The sequence below is a fragment of the Cyprinodon tularosa genome, unplaced genomic scaffold (assembly GCF_016077235.1).
Source record: "Cyprinodon tularosa strain WSP-4 unplaced genomic scaffold, ASM1607723v1 ctg205, whole genome shotgun sequence".
Lineage (NCBI taxonomy): Eukaryota > Metazoa > Chordata > Actinopteri > Cyprinodontiformes > Cyprinodontidae > Cyprinodon > Cyprinodon tularosa.
In genome coordinates, this window is record NW_024038756.1 from 365397 (window position 1) to 378423 (window position 13027).

General features: G+C 36.2%; 1 protein-coding gene across 1 annotated transcript in view; it reads right to left on the reverse strand.

Annotated features, from left to right (window-relative positions):
• LOC119783463 (protocadherin Fat 3) overlaps positions 1 to 13027 on the reverse strand; it is a 117857-nt gene that overhangs the window by 82047 nt on the left and 22783 nt on the right. Inside the window, exon 8 of the mRNA XM_038285006.1 lies at positions 11267 to 11465. Within this exon, the coding sequence (XP_038140934.1) occupies positions 11267 to 11465 (199 nt within the window). The remainder of the gene's footprint in view (positions 1 to 11266; positions 11466 to 13027) is intronic.

The window sequence follows — 13027 nt, forward strand, 5'->3', positions numbered from 1 at the left end:
CAAAGTTCAAATTCAATGCAATTTGGGAATTGTTGCAGCTTCTCAAAGCCATCAAAATCAAAAGCTTCACACAGAAATTCATTACTTTGTTCCACCACAGACCTAGCTCTTCAAAACAATTTGGAAGTTTACCTGCCAGAGGAGGAGATGGGTTAATAACGTTATAAACACAGACTTCACAAAGTAAATCAATGTTGTTTATTTATGTGCTCAATAGCACACAGAATGTTTCTGACTGTAAACAGGGAGAAATAATTCAGTCTGAGTGTGTCTCCTACGCATGCATACTCTATCTTATTGCTGCACATTCACTGCCTTTTACACTACCCTAAAAATCAGGTTTACTTATACCTCCTACATCACACAATTAAACCTCATATTCTCAATGTATCCTGTACAATTTATCTGGTTTATACAAGTTACTTTTACCATTTTCTTTTATATTTCCTAAATGCCAGAATAATGCCAGATTATTTAAGCAGTATTTCTTAAATATTCAATTTCCATTCACTGAAATTGTAATGCCTTTAAATATCTTTTTTGATCACAAAAGATGATCCTAGGTCTTCTGATAGGTTGGCTTAACATATTTAAGTCAAATGGAGACTCACAGTTAACGTATATAAAGGATCACCTGAAACAAAATGTGACATTATTGAACAAAGAAAAGAAAATTGCTCTGATGAGACATGGGGTAAATAACCCTTGATCTACACAAATTGGATCATGTTATGATTTCCATATGTCTGAGTTGCCATATTCATAGGTTTTAACAACTATACAGAAGTTTTAAAACACAGCAGGGATCAGGCCACAATACCATTCAGGAAGTTGATGGTGTCTTAAAAAAGTCTGAAACAACCTCATAATAAAGGCAAATAATCCTGTGAAGATGCTGCATTAGATTTAGTTGAAGTTACGTATGTTGGTTTTGGTTTTGTTTAGGTTTTCTTTTTGACTTTTCATTGGTTTCATTTCCATTTTGTGTTATTCTAGTTGCATTTGAGTTCTTCCCCTAGCTCCCTTCTACATGCTGCCATCCACACCTACCCCTTGTCAATTTATTAGCCCAGTCTTTGTTCAATCTCCCATCTATAATCCTCCTCTTGAGTTACTCTTTGCTGGTTTCTTGTCATTTCTTTGCTCCTCATGTGTGTTTCCCCCGATGTATCCTGGGTTTTTGGTTTTCTGTTTTGGTTTTTGGACTTGCTTCTGTTGCCCTTTGGATCTACATTAAATCTGCAAGAAACCACCTCAGCTTCCTTCTCTGCATTTGGGTCCTCTAAAAACCTCCACACAACCTGACATATGAAACGTTTTTTTGTTGCTGTTTTTCACCTCAGAGATGTTAAAAGGCAACTACTCTGTACCTGCCTACTGCCTGTCACTGATTGACCTACAGAGATAGGGACTGTGACTGCAGCCTTGTAGAGAAAAACAGGTGTGTAAGAAAGAAAATCTCTCTGATTTAAATCTTGGTTTCAAATTTGAGTATATTATAGTCATGATTTATAAAGATTAGCATAGGTATAATGCATCTAAAAGAAAATAATAAATTTATCCTAAGTTTAGCTTCTTCTCTCTTCCTCAGTTACACTTGACTTCATCTTGTTTACACTATTGATCACACAGTTTTTGCTGACACCGAATTGATTCGGATTCACATAAAAGGGGGTTTATTTGGGGTGCCAATCATGCAAGAACAGTACTTCTTACACATCAGCGCTCACCCATTGTCTCTTCTTACGTTTCATGTGGTGAAGCAGTAAAGGAGTGTTTTTTTCTTAGCAACCATGTCCTGATAAGCATTTGGGAGACATTGAAGAATCAGATTCTTACCCAGGGAAAGTTCTACATGAAGCCCCTGTCACACCTTGACGATTTAGCCAGCTTATGCCTGACGTCCCAGAATCTTCTAAAATGCTGGCATACGCTGAACATTCTATGTATTTTTTCAATTTCGGGCAGATACATAGAGTATTCATAACGAGTCCAGAACTTATGTCCAACGACAGCTTAACATATGCGTAACGCACGGCAGCGTGACGCCCATGATATTTCCAAGCCAGTGTTCTGAGGGGGCAGCAATGCGGCTGGAGTCGCCCCGTCTGCGGTGGTATTAACCTAGCTGCTGTTTACTGCTCACCCAAAAGAATAAAAGAAAAAAAAAGGTTTGCAGTCGCAGCAGATTCAGCTTAATATCTGCTAGGATGGTTGTTGGTCTTGGCTTTGGGGGTCAAGACAGGGAGGATCCATCACACTCACCTTCTCGCTCACCCTAAGATGAGGAGGAAGTCTGCAGGAGTAATGACGTTTTCCTCCTTTACCTCATGAACCCCCTTTTATACCAAAACGCTGCCAATACAGCACTAAACAGTAGCTGTAAGATAGAAATATGTTCGGGGGTCATCTGGAACATGTCAAATACGTTTTTATGCATGAGAGATAAGTTCTTGATAAGTTACGCATAGGTTATGCACAAGTTACTCATAGGTTTTAGATAAGCTAGACGCAACGACTTGTGAATAACTTACATTTAACGTATGCAATGATCAAATAACCAGTAACTTATGGTCCACGTTGTCATGGTTTTGGTACTGTTCAAGCTTTATCTCTGAGTTTTCATTGGTCTTATTTCCATTTTTGTGTTCTAGTTATTTTTGATTGTATTTGAGTTCTTAGATATTTCCTGCTTGCCCTCTTGTGTCAGTCTCCATTTCCCTAGCTCCCTTCCTGCCTCTCTTGACACCTGCTCCCAATCTGCTAATTAGCCTTGTCCTGTCCTGTTCAGTCACTCTTTGCTGGTTGTTGTCGTCTTTGCCCCCTTGTTGTGAGCATTCCTGGTTTTCAGTATTTTGGATTTTTGTGGATTTATGTTTTTGGATTTTTGCTTCTGTTACCCTTTTGTTATTAAACCTTCAAGGAACCACCTCAAGCTTCTCAAATCTCCATAACTTCTCCAACGTATGCCAGCATTTTTGCCAGCTTTTTCATATGTCAGGCATACGCTGTTCTAAATTGTCAAGGTTTGACAGGGGCTTGAGAAGAAAAAGGAGGCCTCAGATTTGGGGCTTTAAAAAGAAATACACTTAAGCATTAAGCCCAATGCCACTTAGGTTCAAATCAAATCACTCCTTCTTCTATGAGACCAAGTCAGGCTACCAACGGCACTAACGATGCCCTATTGTTAAAGGAGGCATTCTGCCTGTGAATTTATATGTTCAGAACAGTGCATCACAAACAGGCTTAAAAGCCTGTACCAGTGTTTTTGTTTCTTTTTTTTTAAACCTTTTTTATGTTTTACATAAAAGGTGTTTTTTAGGCAAGAAGAAAACATGCTGGGTAATAGATCAAATAACTGTGATCATGATGGTTTAGGCAGAGAGGAAAGCTGGTCTCTTTGCAAGTGTAGTTTCTGGTTAAAGTTTTTTTTTTGTCAGTGCATCCCAGGAGAATCCAAATCAAAAGCTACTTATCAGGTTAAACTCTAGTGGCCTGACTAAAATAGAATAAACCTTGCGATAGGGTTTAAAAAGAAATGGTTTCTTGCTCTAGAGTTTTTAAACAATCTTCATTCCAACACTTCAAATCAAATTTGCTTCTGAAAATCAAAAACCTTCTTCGGGGAAGGAGCTTAAAGGTACACTCAATTATAGATCTTTCTCAAAATGCAGCCAAGAGAAAACACTCCTTTTTCTATTTGCATTTAATGGATATAGGTGGTTGAGACTAAAATCTTTGCTGGATTATTACTGGTGTCAAAAAACCCTAACCATTAATTTATTTATTTTTGGGATATGTTCCTGCACTTATTTTACCCAAAAGCAGATATACTCATTCTTATGTTGCTCATTAGCACCATTAACACCATGTTTGCAGGAAGGTCCTAACATTGTTTATTTTGGTGAAATATGGAAAAAAATAAATTTGAGCTGACAAATTTCTATTTTCCTGTTTAAGGCAGATATTTTAATAAGAAATATAAGTAAATTATAATAATCAGACAATATTGAACTGAACATATACTAAGGAGCCAGATGTATTAAATATACATTATACAATATACATCTGTTTTTCAAGGGATAACCTCTTTATCTCTTTAACACTGATCTCTTTAGCATTAATCGATCTATTATATTGTAAAAAAAAAAAAAAAACAACTTAACACAACAATTTCTGAGTTGTTTGTAGTTTTTAAAAAAGAGTCTCATATTTGTCCTGATAAAGAAAGCTCCCCAACCTAATGGGTCAAAGGTTTTTTTATTTTTTGGGTCTAAAAAAAGTCTTTAGTCTATTTCCAGAAATAGAAAAGTAAACTTTAACAAATCCTCACTGTATTTAGCAAAGTTTGATGAATAAGTTTATCCCAGGTCTATTCTGGAGTAAGAAGAGGTTTCTAGATGTTTGTGACCCAACTATCATATCGAAATGAAAGAGGGAACAAGGATAAAAGCCAATGGCTAATTATAGAAAAAAAATTATAAACTTTACTCTATTAAGGAAGTTATAAATTCAACATTTAAAATCTAATCCTAAAAAAATGACAAAAAGTCTTCATCTGCTTCAACTTAATTTGCCGGAGAGCTAAAATGTCTTAAACTGTAACACAAAATCATTTCAAGTTCCACAAACTGTTGCTGTCCTGGATTTTGGACACCTTTTAATAAAGCCATTCAATACTTTTAAAATTAGTTTTAGCATTGTTAGATGGAGCTATTTTTCTAAAATATTGCAAGAACCTCACACCAGAAAATATTAAACATAAAACAAGAAAAACATTACACTGGTAGAGGGATGTTGAATGTGGAGGTAGGGGCCCCTGCTGCGTTAATCTCAGTCATTGTGTTATTGGGCCCCCTTGTCTGCTGTGGTGTTCAGAGCTGACAGTCAGTCTGCCCCAGGGCAGCTGTGGCTACATTGTTGCTCACAACGGTGATAGTGTTAACCTGTTCAAATGATTGGCTGCAGTGTGAAGCTACATTTAGTTCTCAGACTTGATAAATCAATACACAAGCCAGTTTACAGCTACAACTGCTCAATACTCAAATCACTATTCGGAATAAAGGGGCTGACTGACCACAAATTAATGAAATATTCTGGAAAAAAAAAGGATGTGTAATTTACCCATATAAGATGTTCACCAATGGCCTTAATAGAAACGCTATCATCAATGCATAAAATGGCCAAACAGTTCATAATACACATTCATAAGCAATGATACCCTACCTCAATTTGCTAACATGGAAAAATAGATAAAATTATTTATTTTCAATAACCTGTTTGGAGTTAGAGTGCTTTTCTTACAGTAAAATATTGCATAAAACTAATCTGACCACTTTCTCAGAATGTTAATTAAAATGTATTAAAATATCATTAATAATATTAATACGCTCTCAGGAAGTAATGAATAGCAGACAAGTTGAGAAAGTACTGAGTTGTTTAAAAGAGACAGACAGCAGGGCTCAGATGGCTAAATGCTCTCCTGAGACACAACAGACAGCACAGAGATGCATGCATTCTCAGACATGTTATTTTCATTCAGCAGTGTGTTGTTGGGAGATAATGCTTTTTGACTGTTTGCAGCTGAACCTCCTTTTCTAACACAGTGATGTAACAATTAATCAATTGTCACACTACGTCTCTTTCTCTAGCGCACACCAACACCCACAGACACACATTATTCAAAGATACAGCTGTTGGGTCAGCGTTCTAATCTGCCAAAGAACAAATTGATTCAGTATGCCGTTCCACCTGCATTAACACTAATCGTATCAGAGGGATGCATCACAGCAAACTCACTGACTTGTTATTACAATAACCCCGATCTGTAAGAGAATGCCATTGTGTGGGTCTAGGTTACATATTAATGAGAGTGAGGGCCAGAATGTCTCTAATGGGATCAATATTGGCCTTCTCGCCCTGGTTCAGTCTGCTTCACTACATTATGTCAATAATTTAGCCATAATGCACAAAAGCATTTTTAAACAGTAGTAGAGAATGACAAATGGAGCCCTCTCCCTTCGATTTACAGCTTAAACATGCATTCACGCACCCCATTAGGAATTTTATTTTATTTTAACGTTGACATGCCACATGTTGCCTATAGGACCTATGTTTTTGATCAATACATCCACAGTTCTCTGAGTGCAACTTATGCTTCAGATTAAAAAGATTCTTAAATGCCCCAGGTTGTTTGTTGAATCACTTACAATGTAATCTAGGGCAGCAACAAAGACCTTACAATAGTGGGTGGGAGTTGAGGTTCGGGATTTGAATAAAACATTACTATATAAAGCATCATTCTTTAATGTAAATGTCAGCTATTGCTTAGAATCCACAGTGACATCTCTAAACTTCAGATTTGGCAGCTCAAAGTGACAAGTATCAGGATTTTTCTTAATACAGTTTGTGTTGTGCGCAAAATAAATGACAGCTCGGTATGGCTTGATTAGTAATTGAAAAGACCAAAAAAATTATTTATTTTAAAGTTATTATTTTAAAGTTTAGACCATAACCGTGAAAGGTAGGGAATCAAAACAATGTTTGACAGCGATTCAGTCGTTTTCCCCAGAAGATTAAAAGTTGGGAAGGTATTTCAGGCACAGTTCTATGACACAATATGTCATTTTAACAGACTGCTGTGTAAATCATCTTTTGTGAGCCCGTTAAAATATGCATGAGAAATCTGTAGTGTGCGGCTGTCGGAGGAAATTTGTACAAATCATCCCAACATTGAGGTCACATAGAAAGTTAGAAAAGAAGTCAAGAAATCTAAATTTCAATATTTTCTAAACTTCTCTGATGCTTCTCAGTGGAAAATAAAAATCCATCTTTTAGAACAAAAATGTAAGAGAAGTGCAAAACGCCTTCTGCAGCATCATATGAAAAAAACAAAACACAGTCATATTATTTCAGGCAATTCCTGTTTGACTCAAGGATTACAAGTTTAACAAAAACCAGATGGAGGTGTTGAAGTGGAAAAGGGCAAGAGTAGCAGACGTCGGGGACTCATTTCGCATTTCAGCTGTAGGCTACAGCACCCTGAGGCTAGATAAGAAAGCATGACAGACCTGAATGAACTCTAAATCTGCTGTCCTATCGTTTCCTATCCAATCACGTATCCTGACATATTGAAAGCTGTGGATTTTTTTGGGTCTAAACATGAGAAAATGTAAAACATCAAGTTTAATGCTTTTATATCAAAAATACATCCATAGAAAAAGAAAATTTTAAAAGGACAGACAGACAGACAGATCACATTCCAGCATGTGGCAGTTGAGTAAACGTTTATTATTACAGTCGGCACAGGCTTTCACTGGTGATCAAATTGTGCGTGCCCAAGTATGAAATGAGTAACAACGAGATTCTTGGGCTAATTTTTCCTGCCATTATGTCTTCCTTCTCTATCGAATTAAACATGGATGAAAATAGCATGACGAAGAAATTAATAACCAGAATGACAGAAGAAAATGAAGTAGAAAATAGATTTTTTTAAGCAATTAATTAGGGATTATATCCCTAATCAATTGTATTCTCTATCTAAGGCATGCTAATGACCTACTGGAGAATACATTGTAAGCAGAAGAGGACAGAACTTTCAGTTTTAACGTCCTTTTTTGGCAATCAAAAACTACACATGTAGTTTGTTTAGTTTTTTTTTCTCGTTAATTTGGAAAGAAAAAACATAATTACCTAAAATTTTACAAACACATCTTGCAATGGCTGCTATTTGAAAGTTCACATAAGTTATTTTATATTGAGTCACCTGCACCGATTTGAACTCTTTTACTAGCTTTTATCTACCTTCAGGGTAGATTATTTAGCCAAAGAAATGAATGAAGGCAATTAATTTTAAATGAAATAAAATAAAAATCAAAGCTATACTGGAGCCTCAAGGAGATGAAGAAACCATGAACTGACACCACTAACTGTCTACACACTAAAAAACTTAACCCTAAAAAACACAACAGCAGAGAGCACCATCTCATCCTAAATAGTTTTTCCCAAGATCACAATGAAAGCCTAATACCAATGAAGTCTATTTTCAAGCAGCAAAACAAATGGGTGCGACCTGGACTCTGCTTTCTCCAACTACTCCACCATGTTAGCTCCAACCTAAGATGAGAAAAAAGACAAAAGGCCATGTAAAAACATCCAACCAAGCTGCGGGTTCTTGGCAACAATAATCCACTCAGCAGTTTCTTGTGAAGAATGATTCTAACTGTTACTTACACTTTTAAAAGTTATAGAAAAAAAAACATGAACATATTAGTAACTGATTTATTATCGACTTATTTCGTAAGTTACCCTACTGAACAAACCAGCTCGAGTAGCAATAGCATTTCAGCTATTGCTACTCCATACAGAGAAGTGGCTTTGGCCACTTCTCTGTATTTTTTCCATGGATATTCGATAGGCCGATAATAGTACACATTGCTAAGAAGTCACCAGTCGCCATATTGCTACTCCCCAGTTAGACCAGTCGAAATATAAACAATACATGAGCTATAGCATCGAACAACAATGATTTTCTCATTTTTTGGGTGGTTAAGAGTTATAAAATAAAAATAATAACTTGCTGTTTCAGTAGAATCAGTAGATTACTGTCGTTTAAGATAAAATACCCAACACACAAACACACACACACACACACACTATCTGATGAGTTGCCAAAAGTGCTAAATTGATGAATTGATGATGTACATGTAATATACATGTATTTAAAAAACTGTTAAAAACAAACCACTGGACTTTGTTTTCCAAGTTTGAAAACAGTTTCCTTCCCATCATGCTTGGGATAAGCATGACAGAAAATGGATGGATGGATGGATGGATGGATGGATGGATGGATGGATGGATGGATGGATGGATGGATGGATGGATGGATGGATGGATGGATGGATATATTTGTATCCATCCATATATATATACAGTATATATATATATATATATATATATATACAGTATATATATATATATATATATATATATATATATATATATATATATATATATATATATATATATATATATATATATATATATATATATATACGTATTCCCACTCCCGAAAACTACTTGCTGTGGCAGCCAAATGCTACACACGTCGGCATGTTTATCAAGCAACTCCATGAGAGTAGGGAGTACCAAGATGACAGCAAGTGACTTCAGGTTTTCGGCCAATTGGATATCCAGTGATTAAATAAAGATCAGTGGGCCAAAGCACACCGGGCTAGCTTAAAAAAAGGCTACTTAACAACAATGAGAAGCTTGTAAAAGAAAGCTGAGTGTCACAGTCTTGATTTTGTAATGTTTTACTTAGCTCCATGTTTTCTAGTTTTATTGGTTTAATTCCTATTTTGTTGTATTTTCTGGATATATTTTAGTTCTCAGGTTTTTCTTTGTTGTCCTCTGTTGCCCTCTTGTGTGTGTTCCTTTACCCTTGGATTCCTCGTTGTCTCCACTCACACCTGCTCCTTATCAGCTCGTTAGCCCTGCCTTTGTTCAGTCGGCCATAAATACTTTCCTCTGCTCTCACTCTTTACTGGTTCCTTGTCGTGGCTGGTTCCTCCTTGCTGTTGTCTTCCTACCTCATCTGTCCCTGGCTCCTCATGCTCGTTTTCCCCTGATGTCTACATGGTTTTTGGTTTTTAACTTTTTTGTTGAATTTTTGGATTGCTGCCTCTGTTACCTGTGTTTACTTATTAAAACTGCAGGAAGTCACCTCTGCCTCTCAGCCTCTGCATTTGGGTCCTCAAACTTCAACTAAACCTTGACCCTGAGTATGTAACAAACCTTGCTTCATTCTGAAATGGTCAGTCGGTCTGGTTTCATCCGATGATGTCAAGGTCAGTTATTGGGCAGTGCGTGGTAAAGCATGCATGAATGTCAACCCAAGGTGTTGGGTAGTGCAAAATAAACCAACACAACATGATAGAAATTACAACCCAATGCCTTACAACTCCATGCCCAATAGAAATAACCAGGACAATTGTGTTCTCAGAATACTCAATTCAGTGGAAACAACTCAATTACATTAGCCAAAATGCTAAAACCAGCAGATGGTTACAAAAACAACCCAGCATTTCTTAGAGAGTAATGACTTGGGATAGTACGGTTAACCAGCTGTGCTGGTTAACCTTGTTTCACTTTTTCTTTTTTCTTTTTTTCCTACATTTTGGGATCTAGAGCCTTACACTGAGCTTTGATGTGTTTAGCCATGGGATTTGATAACTGGCTTTTAAGTTTAAGAGTGATGACTCAGTATAGTTCAGTTTTATTCGATTTATTGTCCTTGGCACAGATTTGCAAACAAGTGATCTTTTCAATTCACTTTCCAAAACAAAAAAGATATAGTTTATATATGAACATTTATGGTTAATCCCACCGATTAAAATATTGGTTACATTAACTTACATTTGAATTATATTATAAGAATATACAATCTTAAATTATATGGGATTCATATAAAGCATTTCACAACTGATCTTATTCCTTAGCATATTTTCTTAGTTAAATAATATTTCCTATAAATATGCACACTTTATCTTATATAAGGAATGCAACAATATAGCAACAAAGAGAGCAGCAATTAAATTAGAGATGTACTAATATTAGTTTTTGTCTAATTGAATGATCTTTTTGTTTTTACCTGAGGTCTGAGCTTGCTCTTGTAAATTTACATGATTAAATTTTTTCTTTGGATCATTCACTACACAAAAAAAGAAAGATATACTTCAGGATTTTTGAAAGCAGTAGTTTTGAATGTAACATAAATTGAAGGACATTTACAAGCACTATCCTAAATTGGGCATCAAATCAAAGGGCTTTTAAAAATAGTGGGAGATCTTACTGTTGACTAGTATAATGAATAGAAAAAAAACAACTTGTTTTTAGTCTTAGCTTGTAGTAAGACTGCCGTTTTCTGGTCCCCTGCCTATCAATAGACTAATCTCTAGTTTAGATAAAATAAGATAAATAAATCAGGAATATATTGATATAGGAACCAGTAAAATACAAACAGGAAAACAGCAACTTAAACACCAATGATACACAGAAGACAAGTGATTACATTCAGCCGAAAAAAACAAAAACAAAAGAAATTATTCAAACGGAAATCTGCCAAAATTTGAGCAAGAGTTGCCATAGATGTTGTTATAGCAGATTTTGGCCAAATAGTTTTGCAGTTAGATATTTTTCTTAGAATGTACAATAATACAATAATTCATAGATTTAGGCTGCAAATATATTTTCAAGTGTAGCATACCTGTTTTGGGGTTAATAGAGAAGAAGTTCTGTGGGTTCCCAGCAGAGATGCGGTAACTCAGGCGGGTGGGTGCGGCTGTAAGGTCAGGGTCCTGTGCTTGAATACGAATTACCGATACATCCTTGGGAGAGTTCTCCTTGATGACTGGGTGGTAGATAGGGTCTGAGGTGAGTGGAGCATTGTCATTGACATCTTCAACCTGATGGAAAAACAAAAAGATATCACAGTAATAGGAGAAACAGGCAGGAGACAAATACAAAGATTGCATATTGACTCGTTTAAGCATTGCTGTGTGTATTCCTTCTCTATAACCACTATATCTAGGTTCGAAATTGATGCGTTCTGAACTAAGCAGGTAAAGTTGATAAAACACAACCCCCTGAATCAGCAGAAACCAACGAAGAAAACGTATATGCAGATGTTAGCAGTGCTTGCTAATCAAAGGAGGCCAGGTCCGTGTTGATCTGTTATTAATCTTAGCATGGAAATGCATTTACCAGGAAACGTCATAGATGTCACACTTTAAAAGCACAGTGAATTAATTTGCCTCCTAACAGCATAGATCTGTAATATTTATGGCAAACACAGAGTTGATTGAGTGTTTGCTGAGAGGCACAGGGAGCCAAGACAGTTCAGTCGGTGAATGAGAAGCACCTGCTCCTGATTAATTTCTCAATTTTTGTCTGTGATGAAAAAGCCAGGAGTAAAGCATCCAATCAGATCACTGCACTCAAATACCCAAAGGCGAGAAAGGTATGCCTGTTTCTTAATATGCTTCTCACTTTGTACCCAAAGAGAGGGGGGGTATTTAGTGATGTATTCGACTGTTGAGACAACAGATTGTTTTGTAGCAGCATCAGAGGCAAAGGGGTCCAGAGTGTATTTGGTTGCTGAAAGGCAGAGTGCTCAGCGTAACACATGTGTAGTTTTTGGTTGCCGAGAATATTCAATAAAAAGCATGACCGGCAGCTATATGTTGACAAGCTGTGAATAACAATCATAGACATACATAGAACATGACCTTTTGACAGACCACTAACACATTTCTAGCAGGAAACAAGAAGAAACTTTAGAATGGGCACAAAATCTAAAGGTCTGAGGCAACTATTGGTTTCTTGGCAGCTCCCAAAATGCAGGAACAACAGACTGCTGAACTCCTTTTTTCCTCAAGCCATCGAGCTGTACAACCTCTAGCTTGGGGGAAGAAGGAGGTGATAGGAATAGGTACAAGGGTCAGCATCCCCCTCCTTGGATATCTTACTTAAAACATTGCCTATTGTCACTAACGTGCAACATTCTTTTCACTCAATATGGAATAACACATGTCAACTAATGTATAGCCTGTGTAATTTTTTTATTTCTATTTTTTTTTATTTTTTTACTTATTTACAAGGTCAGAACATCTCTGCAGTAAGTAAGTGCAATAATCCAAGCCAATTACTGTGTAGTCTTCCCTTAGCTCTCTAGTGTGCAGAATTTTAAAAATCTTACGGAAACATATTCCAGGACATTACTTTTATTTATTTTTTTATTTTTATGATTTTTTGGTACTATATACACCCTTTTTATATTGTGTCATATTTTTATCTTTAATGGCATCTGGCTTTAACTCTTTCTACTCTATATAAGCTACTGGAACCAGAATTTCTCTGAAGGAGTGATCCCAAGGGATAAATAAAGTTAAGTTTAAGTCTAAGTTTAGAGAATAAAAACAACAGGATAATTTGTGATCAAACACCATATGCCCAGTTTCCTGTACAG